Below are 21,830 nucleotides of genomic sequence, written 5' to 3' on the forward strand. Positions count from 1 at the left end.
TGGTAAAATACACCACACAGTAATTAGAGATAGCCAGATCTGCTATCTTGCTACACCAGCTAGCACCTTAAGCTGCTAGCAAAGGGGTTTTCACAGGAGAAAGTCACTAGCAATGAATTAAAAACATCACCACTCAAAATTCAGTGACAAACCTCGTGGTTTAAACCAAACAAACCATCAAGGACATGCAGCACACTGTGAAGATGAGCATAGATATTTAAATCCCCATGCTACAGTACTGAACATGTCATTAGGAGAGCCAAGGCAAAATGGCGCAGCCCATCAATAAAATGGAGTATTGTGCAGAAATTCGTTTTGTATATTTGAAGAAAACAACACTGTGAAAATCAACGTTTAGTTTGTGGATGTGTATCCCAGAAGCTTGCACAGGATAGAGTAGCATGGAGAGCGTCATCAAACCAGTCTCTGGACTGAAGACCACAACAAAAACAACAACACAACATCCCAACAACACTCCATGATATGACAGAATGGTTTTGTGGCACAGATGCTTCCTTTGTGTCCAAACAATTCTCAGTGACAAACAATGAAATGACAGACCGTCTCCCTGTGAAGAACCAGTGATCACATGTGAAAGATCTGTTACTGGAAGACTGGTGTATCACAAGTAAGAATGTGGCATCCTGCTGGTAAGGCTAGAGAGAAATCATGAAACCAACAAAGCAGCTGATGTGCATGCAGGAAGTACTGCAATGTAGTGTACGCTACCTACACTTACATCTACATCTACAGCTAAACATACAATGTGGTCAGAAACAATATGAAAAGCCTTTAAGGGTGTTGGGTGTTGCAGGGTAGGTTTTGCTGAGAAATAATTCTTAAGAAAAAAATTCGACACATTGTGCTGTTTCTGAGTTAATTAGCATTGAAATTGGCCAATCACGCTGTTGCATATGCAAATTCAAGCGGTCTGCCAGAGACAGTGTCACCAAAGGTATTCTTCATTTGGTTTCCTAAACCCGAACAAGAGAGCAATACAAAAATTATAGGTATCAATCCCAAGACAAAGGCTGAGCAGTATCGTTCACAATCATCCAAGATATGAGAACAGCTGATGCTAATTGTATCTGGTGGACTGCTTGAATTTGTACATGCAGCAGCCTGATTGGCTAACTTATATGCTAATTAACTCAGAAATGGTACAAGGTATCAAATTTTTTTTCTTAACAATTATATCTCAGCACAATCTACCCTGCAACACCCTTACATGATTTTCAGACTATGTTTCTAACCACCTTGTATGCTCTCCAAGCCACTTTTCAGTGTTTGACATAAAATACTTCACACCAATATGAACAATTTTCTGTCCTATTCTACATATGTGTTGAGTGAGACAAGCTGTAATCACTCTTTTCTTATTCTCATGATCCCTTAATGATAGATATGAGCTTGCTATCAACTTGATATTGATCAGCAGGGTTATGTGCCAGGGGAAAATTAGTGGTTGCAAGCCACAAAAAAATAAACTGTGGATAGTCAAATCAACAGCCCAGCAATTTAAAACTTCTTGCCACTTCTAGGAAGTGATATGTATCAGGGTACAAATAGGAGATTGCATATTTACACACACTTTTCTTGTCCAGTGAAACTATCAACCAATATATGAAAGATTTGAAGCATCATTTTCAGAACAATACATTTTAACCAGGCATGTTCTGTTTGCTTACATGATGGCTCATTTGGAGGGTCTAATGTATATGTTGGATGACAATTTGATATGTGTAGCACGTAATTTAGAAATTTTCCAAAAGTAGAACTTCTGGTTCGGTGTAAAGAGAGAGGCTTTACATATTTCCAAACTAGATAGTTCTTTCTCTACACAATGTCAAATCAAATATCTTTCAGCCATCTAATTTTCTAATTTATTTTATTTGGCTACCAGTTTCAGTGATTTACTACACCATCTTCAGGCCCCTGACCGACATGTAGGAAGATTGCACCTTGGTTGTCATCTGTTGGCAGATGATGGTTGAAGTGATCACTATAGCAATCAAAAGTCTACAGATTACCAGTATTTGAATTCTGGCCCCTATTTTGACAGGAATTGGGGCAGAAACTTCCTACACGTTGGTCAGGGACCTGACGATGGCATAGTAAATCACCGAAACTGGTAGCCAAATAAAATAAATTTGGAAATTAGACAGCTGAAAGACGTTTGATTTGGCATCCTGTACTGAACAGCCGAGTCCCACAACCATCTATGAAAAGACGGACAAACAGGATCTTTCTCTATTTTGCATTGGTGGCAGCTACACACATCAAGTTAAGCAAGGAGTTTGTCCTTCTATTCAGTTAATGTTCAGAAGGAACAGTTTTATGTCAAAACTATTTTACTTTTATTACACAACAGAGAGGATGTGTACTTGAATGTGTGCTTGGAGGGGGGGGGGGGGGCAGGGGGCAGGAAGGGGTGTTGGGGGCAGTAAGGGGTGTTCACCGACACACATTTCACATTTTCTCTCCTGCTCTTTCTCAGACACACATTTTCAACAGTGGCTTAGATAACCACACATCTTTATTTGTAGCCCATAGCACTATAGACACAACTCTCTCTATTGAGGATAGAAATGACAACAGGCTCCTACTGCAGTACGTTTCATAAGTACCCATGGAAACGGGTATTATCATTTTGGCTCAAACTCATAATTGAGCGTAGGTATTTAGAACATGATTTTAAAAAATTTCTTTCACTTCTTTCACAAATTAACTTTTAGTATGCATATCAGTAAATTTACACTTACTGCCAAATTCTTACATTTGTATTTAATGAAGGTGTTCTCTGACATCTTACACTTTTTCTGCACAAAAATTTACTGCCCCTATTTCTAGGATTAATTAAATACAATCAGTTCTTTTAACTCAGTTGAAAATATTTATACTTTAAGAAAATGCATTACATCTTGTTAGCTGTTGCCATTTTTTCAACCTGCACTTAATACATTGATGTTCATGATGCAGTGGTAAAACTGATAAACAAGTTCTTCTGCATAACTGCAGACACTCTACTGGAGAGTAAAGATTAATTCTGACTCAGAGAGCAGTTGAAATATTCCTATAAGTAAATAAAAAGCTTGCAGCCAGCTCATAGACCACCTACCTCTTTCTCCATGTACTCTCTGTTTGAGCATCCTGCACATTCACTCCACCAACATGACCACCGGTGCACCAATTCCTTGTTTGCTCCCCATAATACTAATGAATTGTCTTAAAAATGTTTCATGGATTTAAAACAGCTCTTCAAGAGCTTACAACACTTGCATAGTTTGGTCACAGTTTACGGTGGAAACATACAGGTACAAGGGTTGCCAGAAAGTAAATATACTAAGGTATATATGTTTTTGAAGCACTAATTTTTGTCATATCATGGAACAGGTCATACTGCTGGTGGTCTATTTTCCCTGCTGAAGACTTTGGCATCTGTGAGGTCATGAGCAACTAGATGGACACTGGCTTATCATCATATCATTCTGTGGTTAGTTAGTTAGTTACTTTCATGTTCCATGGATCATTTTGCATGATAAATCGTCATTAGGGGAACAAGTCATTTTACATTCATATTGAAAATTAATTTGTACTCTAAAACATCACCATATTATTATATTTTTTTCTTCCCCCTTCCCCCCCCCCCCCCCCCACCAAAATGAAAACAAGATATGCAGATTTAGTTAGCAAGTCCTACCCACATCCTTTTACACATTACAAACATAGAATTTCTTTTATAGAATAGAAGGAGAAACTTTTTCAATTTATTTTCAAATTTTACCTTGCTGTCTTAAAAATTTTATATACTGGGTAAGTGGTAAAAAATTTTTGTTGCAGCATTGAGCACCCCATTCTTTGCTAAAGACAACCTTACTGTAGAGTAATGAATGTCATTTTTTCTTCTAGCATTATAATTATGTACTTCATTGTTCCTTTTGAACTGTAGCGGATTATTTACAACAAACTTCATGAGGGGATAAATATACTGTGAAGCAGTACTCAGAATGCCCAACTCCTTAAACAGATGTCCACAAGATGATCGCAGGTGAGCACCACATATTATGCTTACAGCATGTTTTTGGGTAATGAAGATGATCTTTCTTAAAGATGAGTTACACCCGAATGTTATACCATATGACATTACTGAATGAAAATAAGCAAACTACGTCAGCTTACTGATTTCTCTCCCCCCAAAATCTGCTATGATTCTAAGTGCAAATGTGGCTGAACTAAGTTCTTTTAGGGGTTCCAAAATGTGTTTTTTCCAATTTCAATTCTCATCAATATGGACACACAAGAATTTAGAAGTTACCACTCTACATATTATTTTATCACCATGTGTTACACTTATCACTGGCGCAGTACCCCTAGAGGTACAGAACTAAATGTGATGTGTCTTTGTGAAATTCAGGGTGAGACCATTTGCAGAAAACCAGTCAATGGTACTTTTTAGAACTCTGTACACCATTTCTTCCATTTCTGTATGTACAGTGGGAGTGATTACAATATTGGTGACAACTGCAAAAATAACCAATTCTGCTCGTTGTACATTAGATGGTAGATCATTTACATGTATGAGAAACAGTAATGGACCTAAGATTGAGCCTTGGGGAACCTCATATGTGATTTCTCCCCAGTCAGAATTATGACCCAGGATCCTGTTGGTTTAATTACTACTAAGTGCAACTTCCTGCATTCTTTTGGTTAGATATGACATAATCCATTGGTTGGCTATACTATTAATCCCATAAAACTTCAGTTTATTTAGGAGTATACTATGATTCACACAATCAAATGGCTTGAATAGGCCGCACAGAATACCTACCAGTGCTATTTTGTTATTTAACGGTTGTAAAATCTGGTGTGTGAACATATAAATGGCATTCTCAGTAGAGCAACCCTTCTGAAACCAAACTGTGATTTGCTGAGGCTGTTATTGTTGCCAAGGTGAGATACTACTCTAGAATAATCATCATCTCAAAAATTTTGGGAAATGATGTCAGCAGTAAAATAGGTCAGTAGTTACAGACATCTCTCTAATTACCTTTCTGAAAGAGGAGTTTAACAACAGCATATTTTAGTCCCTCTGGAAAAATGCCTTGAGTTAGTGATGCATTACATATTTCAGACAATACCAGACTTATTATATGGGAACAAATCTTTAGTACTCTATTGGAAACACCTTCAAAATCAGAAGAGCTTTTATTCTTGAGAGAATGTATGACTCTCTTAATTTCAGAAATCGAAGTTGGTGGTACATTCATATGATGTAATTTTATGAGAGTGACTTCTACATATTGCTGTGATCTTCCTCTTGAACTGTTGGTCCCTATGCTATCTACTATGTTTGAGAAATGATTATTAAATACATTTCCTACCTGTGACTTGTCATTTATAACCCTTCCATTCAATTTGATAGTAATGTTATCTTCTGTGGTTGGTTGTCCTGTCTCTTGCTCCATGATATTCCATATTGCCTTAACTCTGTTGCCAGATGTACTGATTTCTGACATTATATGCATGTTTCTTGAATTTTTAATAACCTTTCTTAGTAATTTTGAACCGAGCGAGGTGGCGCAGTGGTTAGCACACTGGACTCGCATTCGGGAGGACGACGGTTCAATCCCGTCTCCGGCCATCCTGATTTAGGTTTTCCGTGATTTCCCTAAATCGCTTGAGGCAAATGCCGGGATGGTTCCTTTGAAAGGGCACGGCCGATTTCCTTCCCTATCCTTCCCTCACCCGAGCTTGCGCTCCGTCTCTAATGACCTCGTTGTCGACGGGACGTTAAACACTAATATCCTCCTCCTCCTCCTTAGTAATTTTGAGTAGTTTTTGTAGTGCGCAACTACTCCAGGGTCTCTACTTGTTCTTGCCAAAAGATATGTTTCCCTTTTCCTTTCACAAGATACTTTAATCCTCTTAGTGATCCATGGTTTTTTACCTGGCTGTTTAATGTCCCTTCTGATTAGCTTATGTGGAAATCTATTTTCAAATACTGATATGAATTTGTCACGGAATAGATTAAATTTTGTATTGGTATTTGGACCTTTATAAATGTCTTCCTAGATTGTTTCTTGTAAACTACTCTTAAAAACCGTTATCCTGTAGTTACTAATGATTCAGACTGACTTCCACTGAGGTGTATCCACACTGTAAGCACTACATCATTTATCCTGTCTAATAGTGCATCATGATCACAGAGAGCATTTGCTACTGGGTAAACAGTTACTTCCTTGCTTTTTTCCTCATCAAAGAAAACATTATCAATTAGGGACCTACTGTCTTTATCCACCAGTGATGAAAAGTTAACTACTGAGAGCAAATTGTAGGATGCAAATGAGGTTTTCAAATTATTGTTCCTATCAGAATCCATTAGAAAATCTACATTGAGGTCACCACAGACCATTAACAGCTTGCTGATGTCTGACAGACCGAACAGTAAGGAATTCAGGTTCCTCATAAATAATTCAAAATTTCCCACTGGGGATCTATATACTGTTACAATTAAAGGTGAACTGTTTTTCAGCATTAATTCACAAGCACACACTTCTATGTGCTGATCACTACAGAATCTACTTATGTCAATTCTTTTGAACTTGTGTTCTGTCTTAATATATGCAACAACTCCTCCTTTTCCCATATTAGTTCTGCGTGACTAAGCTGCTAGACTGCAATCCTTTATATGTGACTTATCTAACCCTATGGTTATGTGGTGCTCAGACAGGCACAAGATGTCTATCTCTTCCTCTAAATTTTGCAAGCAGGCAAGAAGCTCTTCTACCTTATTACTCAATGCTCTAATATTTTGGTGGAATAAGCTAACCTTACTTTTCTGTGCATTCTCGTGGGGCAGACATGAATCCTTTCACACAGAAAACAGACTCCCCTTCTTGTAATTGGTCCTTCCCCCTCATAACTTGAGAAATCACATCACATTTGGCACAACCGTGCCCACTGCATAATGACTAGGTTCACGGAAAGACATTATTAATCTCAATGAAATGAAGAAATGAACATAGGTGACATACCAGGTACACCTCATATACATCTCAAGGCTCAACACAACTCTCGTTCCAAGGGAAAGAAATCACAGCCTTCCTGACCTGTAATTTGTTCTGCATAAATCTACAAACGCAAAATAAACCGTGTCTTACAGTCATGTAAGTGCCAGACTTTATAGCCATGTTTTACTTTCTTTATAAACATAGACTGCTCAATGATGATCAGCCTTTGATGTGTATTGTAGTGTCATCAGCCATAGCACTTGGCAGATCGTACACTTCACTGAAACAAATACTGAGCTGGGTCTTTGCTTGTAGAGATGATGATAGCAAACTTTGTGTCTGGGAATAGGCTTCATATTTTCACAACACAAATTCACTACAAGCATACTGATTCTTGTCCCTCAAGAAGTCTAATGAAGCAGTCACACCTAGAAGGTTGAAAACTAACAGGGTCTCAACTCACGCAAAAGATGTATTTCCGTAAAGATGTGAGCAGCAATAAATGCTTTATTTCCTCTGTAGTAGTTGATGTCGAATCATGAAAGTTTCTAACACCTTTTGTCTAATGCATCTTTCTCTTTCTTGTGGTGCATAGAGGTTTATTTGGTCATGGATGGATTTGTAGATAGAAAGTAAATCACTTTTTTGTCTTCAGGAGTCAGGTGGAGAAATCAGTAGCATTTTGCTCAAAGACACCACCAAATCCTTCAAAGTATTTTGTATTATTTGGTGCCTAAAAATTCAGTTTTTCACTTTATTGTCACATGTAAATTGTGTAGTTGCAAGTTTTGGGATTCTGTTTTGATTTGCAAGAGCCAAGGTTAAGGGAGACATTTCTCACCTTTACCACATTATTTCATTCATTTGTATGTACTTGAAACATTTGTATGTTGTATGTGTTTTTGTGAAATATTTTATTTCTCATGATGAGAAACTGTGCAGCAAACACCTCGTTTTGTAGGTGCATTGTCATTATTGTCAGATTTAAAGCCAACAATTTACATTACATTATGTTGTAAATTGATAATATATACTTCAGAAACTATTTTTCAGAACACATAATGAGTAAACAAGTCTGCCTTTCCTGAATTTCTTCTCCTTGCTTGCTTTAAAAATGGCATGAATGACAAAAGAAGATATTTTCAGCTATCTACTTTTCTGACTGAGGACTTTGCTGACAAAATCAATGAAGAGGCAGCATAACAACTTTGTACACTTGATGACTCAACAGCCAATAATAGCAATGGTAAGACCTCACTAGTCAGTTGGTTGCTTGTTCCATTGATCAATCGCATGGTACGGTAGCCGTTATGATGTGGAACGCGTCAGGCGCACAAGCAATGTACATATGAAACAAGATTTTTAAAGACAAATATTTCTATTATTTACCCCATTCCCTTAAATGGCACAAAATGCCTATACTATATTTATAGATTCATTTATTCCTATTCAAGAATTCATCTATGGTATAGAAGGAGTTGTCAAGGAGATATGATTTCAATTTATTTTTGAAGCTATTACTGCTGTCTGTCAGACATTTTATTTCATCTGGTAGTTTGTCGAAAATTTTTATAGCAGCATATTTTACCCCTTTCTGTGCCAAAGATAGGTTGAGTAAAGGATAGTGTAAGTCTTTCTTTTTTCTGATATTATAATCATGAATGTCACTGTTGTTTTTAAACAGTGAACAGTTTACCAGAATCTAAACTGCAAGAGAAAGTGCATGAAAGGATTTGGGTGGAAGATGAATTATGAAATAACTCTAAATGCAACTAAGTGTTATATAAAGTGAAAATCTGCATTTTTAGGCACCAAATAACAGACTTGATTGCTTGAAGTAGTTACTAAACCCAACAAAAGAGGAACACATTTTTCTTCCAAAACTAAAACAAAAATGCAATAAAAAGTTTTTTATTAAGTTGCAAATAATGCCATCACTCCAAATGAAACTGCATTCTCAGATCCTTCTTCACATATCTTACCTCAGTCTTTGGCACTGACAGTTACAACAAAAATACAGGCAACATCCTGAAGGTAGTGTACATACTGAATTATATAAGACAACAAGCAGTATCCATACTCTATGATTACAATGCTGCAAAATAATTTGAAAAATTGCACCAATATAAAACCAAATGTTAAGCCATCTTCTAATCGAGGCTACTGTACTGTTGTACATGAAAAGCCTCTGTTGGGTATTATAAACTTAAGCCAGTACTTTCATCAATCCCAAAAATACTTCTAGAACTCAATTTTCGGGATAGCTTTTAGCTGTCTAAGGTGCATATTTTTAATCTACACTCATCAAACAATGTTGTTTAAGGTTTAACTTTTGGAACAAAAAGGGTTTAAAAATACTTGTTAATCCAATGTTTCCTCAGGCACGACTGAGCCGTAATTTCAATGTCATATCTAAAAGCCCCTATTTCATCACCTGTTATAATTTTTCAGAAGTTCTGCATCGTTGTTGACTCCATTTTGAGAGTCCTGGGCAACTTGCATTCACCATTGTTTATGTTCAAAATTCAACAATTATGAGACAAATTTTGCTGTTACATTCCGTACCCAAAACATCAGCAGCAATGTTCCCCGGCTGTGATTTGGTGGCTGTTCATTATTATTTCTTTAGCTTTCCCACAATTTCCTCAGTGATATGCTGGAGTGTCCAGGATGCTCATCACATTCACAGCCTTCTTCAAAAAGCTTATACCACTCGTAAACCTTAGTTTCACTGAAAGCAGGGTCGGCAAAATCATTATTTGATATTTCTAAAAATGTTGTTGCACTTCACTAAATTCTTAGAGCACAATTAGAGTTGTAAAACTACTGTATGCTAGCACAGACTATCATAAACAAACATAGGCTACAGTAGCTTTGGTCAGTTGAGATTGTAACCGCATTACCTGTACACTCAGTCTGTTGAATAGTAATCAGGTGTTACCTCTATTCGATCACTTTGTTTGCATATGTGATCAGGGTCTTACTATATTTCCCTACAAACCAGGAGCAGTGAATTGTTTTGTATATATAAAAGTGCACAAGCTATGCAATCAGTTACTATTACTTACAAAATGCAATTTATATTTTGTAAGGATATAAAATACAGAACAGACTAACACTGAATGATAGAATATTCTCATTATTTATGAAACAAAAGGGCAGTCATCAGCTCCCAGTTTCGCTCTCACACATATTCATTTATGTTTTTTCCCTGCCAATGCTACCAGTAATCCTATCATTTTCTGTGTCATTTATGTGCTGTTTCAAAATTATTGAAATTTAGTTCTGGTAGAGTGAAACTCTAAGCACAATTTGTACTATATTCTCTGATCATTTTTATCACCAACACTACTGAAACACTTGTAAGCTCAACAGCTGACAGACTAAATATCTGATATGGCTAACACTGTAGAGACCCCAACACAATGTGAATATACAAATCTGACTATTTTTTGAATACACCTCATACTGTGCTAAAGTAAGGACTCTCTCTTGCTTGAGAGTCCTGGGACAGATGTACAGACTCTCATGAATCTCAGACAGTGAATAATGCTGCACTGTTGAGCACATATGCATATCACACATGCTACTAGTAACACTCTCCAGAAACATCAGTTGAACTTATTGAAACCATCACATTTTCTGTTTATATACTGACAAACAAAACACCAAGATAACATAGAAAAAAGTTATTTTAAAATTAAAAGTGACAGAACAAAGACAGTTTAGATGGTTTTAAAAAACTAGTGTTTTTCACTAAAATCTGTTTGCTTATATTTTGTCTATTATAAATCTTCCATTTATTACTACTTAGCTCTCTTCACACCTAATTAGTAGATGTCATTCACACATATACATTAGGCTTTTTTCCCCTATAGTACAGGAAACAAATTTTTACAAAATTGTTAAGGCTTTCGTGGACACTTGTTGACAAACTGCCTATTGGCTTCTGTCTCGGGTTCTTCGGCCGATGTTCATCTAATGATTTTTCTGACGTTTTGCCAGCCACTCGTGCTGGCAAAACGTCAGAAAAATCATTAGATGAACGTCGGCCGAAGAACCCGAGACAGAAGCCAATAGGCAGTTTGTCAACAAATTTTTCATTCAACACTAGTTTATTTTATTGGAAACTTGTGAAACACCATTGTAACTTGGGAGCCATCAACACATACAATGTGCGATAGGTAAGTAATGTGCAACTCCCACCGCAAGTCTTTTAGTAACTCCATTGCAGCAGTCTGCATGTCAATTTCACTGTTCATCAAATCAGACTTTTGCAGCTACTCTACAGACATGTACATACTTATCTGGGTAAATCTCATTATGTTACTATGTATCAAATGGTGGGGTAATTCCTCACACATTATGTAGTGTTACAGACCTGTCTCTTTGGTTGTACACAGGGAATAGCACGCCAAACCATCTGCATCAACCTACTGCCTCAATGGGCAAGTTGTGTAAGCCTCAGGTTCTTTGTGTGCTGTGTTATTCTAATATGAGAAGTCATCTTCCAGTGGCGTGATTTGTGAGAACAGCATTACGTAGTTAGCAAGCTGTTAAATTTCCTGAATGAGCATTATACACATGGGTAGTGTGTGAATGAAACAGTCCACATTACTTCATGCATTTCACTGTTGGTAGTTCACACTCCACTTCATTGATACCGACACTGAATATCATTTTACACATTCAAATTTTTGATCTGGCAATATTAGATGAAACAACTGCATTTGAGCAATCTATACACAGCTTTCCTGCAGTAAGTACTAAAGCTTTAACACGTGTACTCTCATTTCCCTCTTATTTCATTACGGCAACACTTCTAAAAGTCTGATCCATATTTGATATCTTATTGCTGCTTGGTTTACATTACCATCATTATCCACACTTAACATGTGCCGAGAAGGGTTCCAAGTCATAACAGCCATCTCATTTATCACTAATCAACTGTGATGTTTAACAGGCATCAAGTATGATTATTCAGACATTTTTCCCCAGTACATCATCAAACTCTTCTTGGAGAGGACATTTCAACTGAGGCACACTTTAACCTCTTACATGAAGTACTCTATTCTGTGAACAAACTTACACAAATTATTGGAAGGATAGATGGCTACTCACCATAAAGATGACACACAGTTGCAGACAAGCACAAGAAGAAGACTGATACACATTAGGCCTTCAGTTAAAACATCCACCAGAAAATATGAATACACATTCATTCATGCAAGTGAGGTGTGCTTGCTTGTGTGAATGCACACGTGTATGCATTTCTCTCTTCTAATGAAGGCTTTTGCCAAAAGCTTAATGTGCATCAGTCTTCATTGTGCCCGACCGCAACTGAATGTGTCATTTTTACAGATTATACCAATGTATCCTTTCCACAACTGATATTCCAACCTGGACTTTGAATTTTTTGATAATAAATTCTGTGGAAACAAGCCTTCAGTGTAACAGCCATCACTTCCATTTGACTGGGAACTGCAATGTGCGTTTGAGAAATGGAGTAATGGGCTTATGCAAGAAGACCCAGAATTTCCTGTTTTATCAACAGTTGACACTGACACAAAATGAATCTATCTTACATGGCCCAACACAATCGCATGAAATTGACGGGGTCGTTCGAGTAGTTCTAGACCATAGTTACAAACAATATGGTAATAACCATTCATTCAGATTCCTCCCCCCTCCCCTTCAAAGTTCACCGTTTTAAATCCTGAGGTTTCTCATTGCAGTTTGTGACATCGGGCCATGAAGTACCTGGTACTTCTGGTAGATGTCACGTTCAGCAATTCATTCTTAAATCTAGTCATTCTTTACAATCTGACAAGTGGGCGTTATGGACCAGCCCATTTCGATTTTCCTTACGTACATTTATCAAACTGGAAATCTGGGCACAGATTTATTTCCTAAAGCACAGTGACAATTTTAAAAAAGAAAAACTCAAAGTTCCCTCTAAAAATGAATATTTCCAACCTCTTAACTGCAAAATATTTATCAGCTTTTTGTAGCTGAATGGGTTTGTTCTAAGACTGGAAATTTAAGGATCTACATTTAGAATGCCTTTTTAACATTTTCTTTTTACTTTTGTTTAAATTCTATATCAAGTGGAAATTAGAATAAAGAAACATTGAATCATAATGAAAATATATTATAAATAATGTGTCATATGAAACAAAATCTGATACAGGCATATGAAAGGACCTACAATTAGTAATACTCCACAATGAATTTCACTTGTACATCATTTCACGTATCAAATTTAAATTCATTTCATATGACCCTTAATTGAAAATAAACCTATTTTCATTAGAAAATTATGAGTAAATATTTCTTTGTAATTTCCACTTGACAAGTGGTACATAATTTAAATAAATGCAAAAAGATTTAGGTGGATTTGGAAGGAGGACTGTTCCATCATCATCCTTTGACACTAAGCGCATTCAGCTACAGGCACCTACCAAACAGCTGCTAAGATTCTCTATTTTGAGGCAACTTTTTCAAATTTTCCTTTTTTTTTACCATGTGCCTAATTGCTTTAGGAAATTGATATCTGGGTACAGACTTTGAAATCCTATAAACATACACTAAGAAAAAAATCAGAAAAAGAGCAGTCCTTCTGGTCCCTTGTCAGATAAAAGCTCACAGGTGTAAAATATATACAACCTGCTGTCTGACCAGAGGGTAAACATACACAGTGCACAACAAACCCGACTTAAATACACTGTAGCCATTTTCACAAGTCTAACAAACAGTCACCAATTTTTATCAAAGAAATATAAAAACATTTCTTACCTTAGCACCTAGTTTACGCCTTTTAACAATAGGCACACAATTCTCATGTCAGGCTTCAAATTAATTTGCATATTCACATAATTAAATTTTTCAAGACATTTCTTTGCCACGAAGAAAATATGCTACAAACAGGGCGTTGTCTTCAGTCAAATTGACTGGTTTAAGCTGTTAAACATCTCCCTCCAAACAAACTATTGTAAATAGTACACTACGAAATTGACACTTTAATCGTGAAAACAGATATAAATGCATACCGTCAAAATGTAGTTTGATACTTTATTCAGTATTAATATTAATAAGAAATGCAAATCATAAAATGAAGCACTGAAAAGCAATCATGGCAAAACCTGAAAGTACCACTAACACCTTAAAGGAACTTTAGAACAGCTAAGAGCAGTGCATATTTTAGCATCTTCACTTTCTGACATAGTATCACAGGAATTATAAAATGGAAACAGGTTGCTAAAATTATGTAAGAAAGTTATGAGAATTTTGAAGGTGCTCAATTCATTTTGTTCTTGTGCGCATCACTTGATAGTTCAACACACCTGTAATCATCAGTTACGACCTACTCTAAATGTTCAATATACCTCAATTGGCACACTTTCATATGCACTCCCACAATCAAGCAGCAGCATCCTCTAATGTGTCACTTTTCTAGTATGTTATGCCTGCCTACTTATTTAAATGCGTTCAGTTTTATTTAGCCAGAGACTTAACACAAATGTATCTGTGTGCTCTGGCTGGTTACAGTCATCTCCAGTTATGGAATGCAAATAATTACAGTTTCTCATAAATGTACCAAGGTAATTTAAAATCCCATGAACACCAGAATAATTGAAATACCTGGCACCATCATCATCTCAAAAAACGAACCACCGTATTTTCCTCAGTTGCCTTTAAATAGTTGTTTTAAAACTAAACCACAATTTGAGGGACTGGAATGTTGCACTCCTTTGTGACATTGACCATCCAACTGCATTTTAAAAACTTTTGCAAGTAAAATGTCAATTTCTCAGTACATTAGCAAATGATTATCGAAACACCAAGCTCAAGACCTTGAGTAGAAAACCTTAACTGCAATATAGGTTCCAGCTCCCATCAAATAGAAAATTTTCCCTTTCAATGTAACTATTACAATGTGAGCTCAGCACTCACTAATACAGCAAATCCACCACTCAGTTTAACAATAAACAAAAACACAGGGGAAATTTTCACCATTGCATACTGTAGCTGCTTAAGAAATGAAAGCGCTTTAACAACGCAGCAAGGCTCAAAACATTTATTGCTAATTACAAAAAAATTACATCATCTTATTCTACGAGAAGATATGACTTCTAGACATAAAACATTTCAAAAACTGGTTCTGCAAACAGAGATGTAAACCATCCAGACATGTTAGGCTCCTATAAAATCTTAAAATTAAGCGAACCTGTTACAGATATTTTCAGAAAATTTATCTCCGACTTAATCCAAAACAAATCTCAGTTTTCTCTGTAATACATCCCAGCTTACATACTAGCATCTTTTGTAGGAACTGTAATAAACCTATAAACATGATACTACTAAAAAAGTTGACTTGGGACGAAATGAACTTTTATTTCCTAACACATTAAGAATTTGCCACAGCCTATAAAATTACTTGCTCTTTTCTGTACATGTGATGGTAAAAAAACACTATGGCCATACCTGATAACACTGCAGTTTTACTCACTTAGCAGACAGATGGAATCTGGGGTCAGGTTTGACAAACTTTCAAATTTTTTAGATATTAAAGCCAATGACTTTTTACAAAAATAGTTTTATATAATTAATGAATTAATACAGTTGACAAACTCATTTCTAAATCCTATACTCAGAAGTTCACAACATAATTGTCATACTGCAGTAGCTTCACATTTACAACAATTTATCAAACAAGTTTCAAAAATAAAGTTAATAAAAAGGTTACACAATTTTAAATGAATTTATGAAATTTAAAAAGATTTTCAGTCAATAATTATGAACATTAACATTTTAAGATACAAGAGGTAAATTGTGATGCTTTTGCAGAATTGTGTAAATCTTAAGAATACATAAATTTCACTTAAAACAATCATCACACAATGCCCTGTCTTCCATACAGTTTTTTTTTTACACGGCTGCCTAAAAATGACAAATCCCTTAAATTTAACAATAAGATACAAAACACACAGCCAACATAATAATATATAGTTATATGTATATATATGAGATTTGGCATTGGTTGATAATACACTTCTAAGCTTTAAATAAGTCAATACCTAACATCTCTGTATTACTGGTGTACAGAAGTGTACCAGTATATCAATAACAAATGTCTAGTCTATAACAGCATAAGTCCAATGTCTACAGCAGGAAGTGGTCAGATGTTACGCTTTATAAATAACTTGCTATAGATGTCTTAAAGGGTAATATATGTTTCACAATCTTATGCATCATCATGCAAACTTATGACTTGTTATCTTTCATTCCACAATATAGACCATTTCACAGAAAACTCTTGATAAATTTCAAGAAAGGAAATTTCTACTGTTAAGCTCTGGGATACATTTAACATACACAAGTTGACAGTTTATTTCTCCATACCCATCCTCATCAGAACATAAATATGTATTTAACAATAGAGAATGAATATGAAGGATTTTTTTGACAGTTTACTTCCACTGACAGTGACTGTAGAATTTTACACATCGATTTTTAATGTCCGTGCAAGAACAGACCAGATTAAATAGAGTGATCTACACATACACTGCCTACAAGAGGCAATTTAACATGAATGGAAACAACATATACAACAAATTCTGAAAGTTACATCAGTAACAATTATTTGTGTCACATACATTAATACAAGACGCTGCCCTTCATCCACTGCCTCTCATCTTTTGAAATTACGGATGGTCTGTGATTGCTCCTGCTAAAGAAGAACACATTTATGAAAATTCCACTGTAAATATGTTTTGGTTTTCACATATGCATACATATACATTGGACCCAATAATTTGACAGAGATGCTCGATATGAAATATAGCAAACAGGAAAGAATGAAAGAGAGCCCATTGACAAATTCCACTAATTCATGTTAGTGTACTTACTGGGCAACCATAATTCATTGCAATTTTTCACACACTAATAACTTCCACTTTTTCCCAGGCAGACACGAGCTCCAATCAATATGAACTAGCATAGTTGCTGGGTAACACATATATATTAGTGTCTTTCATATGTGTGTCTACAGCTGTTCAATAATTGAAAAAAGCTGTACAGCTGATGGCAGAAATGTTTTTTCTATTTTTATGAATGTTAAATTGCACTATTGTGTAGTATCATTTCATCCCTACACATTACAACAATTTCACAACGATTTTCTTACTCCCACATTTAGCATGTTTCCCTGCTAGCTCTGGCAAAATGTTGATTTGTGAAAATTGACATGTAAATATGATAATGGGAAACCCTGCAAAAATTTAAGTAACACCAGTTGTTCCGATATACGTAGCTGACAGCTATCCTCACAACCCATCCCTCATTACCATAATTCTTCCAGCCTTTAGCCCCTGCCCCACATCAGCCTCCTCCCTGTCCCAGAAATAACTTCATCCTGCATCCACACCCCCTTCTCCAGTCTCCACTTCTTTGTTTTGTCACCCCCTCCCAGACCCACTCCACTTCATCACCATTTGTGCATGCCTGCGTCAAGTGATTCATCTAATGTGTCTAAGATAAGCAGGTGTTAGAGTGCTATACTCTTTCCTAGAATTTTCAGGTACTGTTGAAAATAGAAGTTACTCTATTTGGAAATAAAGCACAACGTACTCCCAACTATTTCAGGTAATGTGGGGAGAAGATGCATGAGTAACCAAGGAACATGAATAATCTAGGTATTTTTCAAATCTATGTAAGACAATGTCTACTGGGCAGGTAGTAGTGGCAGTGTCACCAGCCAAGATCTGCATGCCCTCAGGTGCAGCTTGGGACAATCTTCTCCCACTGCCTATATAGCTAAGTGTCTGCTGCTGCCCTTAGCAGCCACCAAATCACACTGCCAGTCCCCATGTGTGTGCAACGTATATGGTTTTTATGCACGAATAATCCACAAACCAGATAATCAGCACACGAATGAACTGGAGTACACTGTTTTTTATTTAATTTTACACTACGCAAGAAATATTATTACTTTAATACATCATTATTTATGCACAACTAATTTCAATGTAAAAATCTGCAATCTATTAGCAGCACTCACATTACACAGTCACATCACAAATTATGTAACCTATTACATCACTCACTTACCAGCCATGTTATAGAGGGAGATTAGTGGAAAACTATATGCTGAAACACCGCTCATTATCTTCTCCTTGTGTGAAGATTAGCACCAGTGTAGTACAAAAAAGCACAATGATGCACACACAGAATAGGCAGAAGCCTCTTACAACTAATTTTGCTTTGGCAAGGCATAAAGAGCAGAGTGGTACGAAGATGATGTGCAGCTTGTGGAAGACTCCATATCATTGTTACTCCTCTCTTCGGCTTTAGAAGTCTATTGTTTGGCAAGGCAGTAGCATTAATATATCTTAGTTTCAACTGTTTTCACACTGTCTTAATATCCCCTTTTCTTTATGACCAACAGCAAATACTCTAGTACATAGACTGTAATAGCCACATCCATTGTTACTATTATCACACAATTTCAACATATGTATTCCTGTTGCAGGTTGACATTAATAAAATAATGAAACCACACATGGAAACAACATACATTGCCCCTGTGGGACTGCCAAATAACTAAGTGAAAAGTTGAGGCAGAACCAGCAGTCATACCTCCCCATAACTTAAGCACTTGCTCCAAGGTCAAATGAGAGAGGCACAGACATTAGTGGATGTTTACAACAGGTCATCAAATATGTATGTCTAAAACATGAAGTCCTCAACTTTCTTAGAACTCACAAACCCAGGCCAGCCCTAAACATAAAAAACATTAAAAAACTTGATTGCCTGCACTAATCTCAGGAATTAGGTATGCATACATTGCCTAAATCCACCACCACTCCATTGCCTCTCCACCACACAAACAGACTGAACAATGAAATGTAAATATGGTTCCTCACTAAGATTTTTACTGAACACTGGTGTAGAAAAAGCTAACAGAATGGAACAGTATGTTTAAAATATTTGGACTGAATGTAAACACCAAGACTTCACAATCATTCACATGGACAGAACAAGCTGAAACACTTACTTGGAAGGGATAACATTATAATCAGTTTCCCTGTTTGAAGTATCTCTGAAGACCAACATCAGCCAATTACACCATTAATAGGAAATACTCAACAGGGCACAGAGGGTATTTTTATAATAGTCAGAAACTCTGAGACCACAAAGTATCACAAAATCAATACTTACCATGTCCAACACATACTTTTGTGCCAATTCTCACTCATGGCTTAAAGAGGTATAGCCCACTGAAGATCTACTAAAGCAGAATTCAAGTGGCACATGAGATTCTTAAGAACTATGAACCTAACTGATAATGTCAAAGGCAAAAGACCACACAAAAGACCCACAATCTGCTGGACAGGCACAGTGAAATTAGACAGAGGAGTGAGGATTAGAGTGGGAAGGCATTCAGGAACAAGTGATCTACGAGGTCACTTACACCATACCCAGGAAACAAGCTAGGGAATAATAATGAAACAAGTTTCATACCCACAATGAGAGAGAGAGAGAGAGAGAGAGAGAGAGAGAGAGAGAGAGAGAGAGAGAGAGAGAAATATGAAATTACTATTTACCATCTTAACATGCACAGGCATCAGGGCGTGCTCCTTTTTGTTCTCCGGTAAGCTTTATCTGATCAGGGAATTCACTATAGAGCTCAACTTCACTCTCCTGCGCCAATGCATTCTTTGCGATGGTCTGGAATGCCTGCTCCACATTGATGGCTTCTTTAGCCGACGTTTCGAAGTATGGGATATTGTTCTTACTCTGACACCACTGGCTGGCACGTTTCACTGAAACCTATGGAAAGAAAATTTTTAAGTCTGACAAAAAACTTTACACATGATAATGGAATAAAGTAACATCTGAAACTGCTCTATTACCAACATAAAACTACTATAAAATAACTGTAATAAAAGTAAATTATTAATTCTTTCTTGTCTACAAATGCCAAGACCACTAGTTGTCAGCCCTAGGCCATCAAGAGTTGCTTTTGTTTATAAATTAAAGCTGAGTGAAAATTTAAAGTTATTTCACTAATTTTAAAATAATTTACATTTTTAGAAGCACCTCCTGTTCCCATAAAACTTCCAGATCACATTAATTAAACACTGTATGCCTAGTGATATTTTACACAAGAAAATCCCACAAATACCAGTCTCCGGCAGATGGAACAGCATTGGCACTGTGTGGAAAACACAGTACTTCATGTTAACAGTTAACATCGTCAGGAGTATTCTTTTCATTAAGCACTGTAAATCCAATTGCAAATGTTCTACAGCTATTATCTAGTTCCAATTCCATTTGCATCCAGTCCACAGACACATGCATTCATGAACACAATCCATCAGCTTTAGTTGACATATCCAACTGCACTTTCTGTATCATTTATTACACTGGTGCATATCCTATTCACACAACATTCCCTTATCTGATAACCATTTAACCTCTTTCACAATAATTTCAGTATGCGATGTATATTCTTTGGCTAGAAGTTGCTCATTAAGCCATATGGCTCTTACTAGATCGTTTTCATATCTTTTCCAGCTCAAAAACAATTTTTTTTTGTAGATCTTTACTCTTCAAGTATGTTGGTTGGTTGGTTGGTTGGTTGGTTGGTTTGAAAAGAGGGGGGGGGGGAAAGAGACCAAACTGCGAGGTCATTTGGTCCCTTCTTCCCAGTAAAACAATTACCCAAAGAAAAGAAGAAAACAGTAGACGTACGGCACAATAACAGGAGAAAGGAAAAACCGGAAGAATGACAAAAGGACAACAAACACTGCACTGAACAAAACAGGACAAGAAAACCAGAGATGCAATAAACAGGGAGAGGAGATTAAAAACAAGAAAGCAAATGACCATGGTTGGCTGACAATGAGAATAAAAAAGGAGAAGCCAACCACACCAACACATTAAAACCACCTCCCTAAAAGCCCTAGGGTAGAGGACACAAACGGACTAAGTTCATGCACTGAAACTCTGATCAAATGATAAAACCCACCCTCACGAATAAAACTTTGTACTAAAGCTGCTGTTGGAGACATTGTCTCCAAACACCAAAGGTAGGTTGCTAGGGAAATTAAAAGTTCGTCACAGCGCAGGTGAGTGACCAATCCAGCAAGAGGTGGATGACTGTCATTTGGAAGCCACTACGACACTGAGGTGGGTCCTCATGATGGAGGAGGTAACCATGTCTGAGCCACATATGGCCAATGCAGAGTCAGAGGACAACTGATTCCCTGCAGAAAGTCCGCAGGGAAGACTTCCACACATTCGCAGTCTCCTTAATGACACACAGTTCATTGTGCATATTGTTATACCACTCCAGCTCCCAAAACCAAAAAGCCGTGCGGCGTACGAAAGAAAACAGGTCTGTTTCAGAGATGCCCATCTCCAGAATCGGTTTCTGCGTAACCTGTTTGGCCAGCCTGTCAGCAAGTTCGTTGCCTGGGATTCAGTCATGTCCTTTGGTAAACACAAACACCACTGAACGACTGGACTGTTCCAGGGCAGAGATTGAATCCTGGATGTTCACTACCAAAGGATGGCGATGGTAGCACTAGTCGAGAGCTTGTAATCTGCTCAGGGAGTCTTAACAGAGAAGAAATGACTCACCAGAACAGGGACAGATGTACTGAAGTGCATGAGATACAGTCATAAGCTCTGCAGTGGATACATTGCAGCCAGCGAGCAAGGAATGCTGTTCAATATGGGCTCTGTGGACATATGCGAAGCCAACATTACAATCAGCCATCCAGTTGTCGGTGTGAACAACTTGAGAGGCACCAA

At 36.8% G+C, this 21,830-nt stretch overlaps 1 protein-coding gene across 2 annotated transcripts in view; it reads right to left on the minus strand.

Moving 5' to 3' along the window:
- Positions 1 to 15,073: 15,073 nt before the first annotated feature.
- LOC126184100 (ras-related protein rab7) overlaps positions 15,074 to 21,830 on the minus strand; it is a 29,182-nt gene continuing 22,425 nt past the window's right edge. Inside the window, exons 4-5 of one of the 2 annotated variants that reach the window (XM_049926462.1) lie at positions 19,616 to 19,841; positions 15,074 to 16,737 (exon numbers count right to left, since the gene is read on the minus strand). In XM_049926462.1, the coding sequence (XP_049782419.1) occupies positions 19,620 to 19,841 (222 nt within the window). In that variant the 3' untranslated portion in view covers positions 15,074 to 16,737; positions 19,616 to 19,619. Of the gene's footprint in view, positions 16,741 to 19,615; positions 19,842 to 21,830 lie in introns of both variants that reach the window. The other variant, XM_049926461.1, reaches the window with a different exon arrangement.

Source organism: Schistocerca cancellata, chromosome 4 (genome assembly GCF_023864275.1).
Source record: "Schistocerca cancellata isolate TAMUIC-IGC-003103 chromosome 4, iqSchCanc2.1, whole genome shotgun sequence".
Lineage (NCBI taxonomy): Eukaryota > Metazoa > Arthropoda > Insecta > Orthoptera > Acrididae > Schistocerca > Schistocerca cancellata.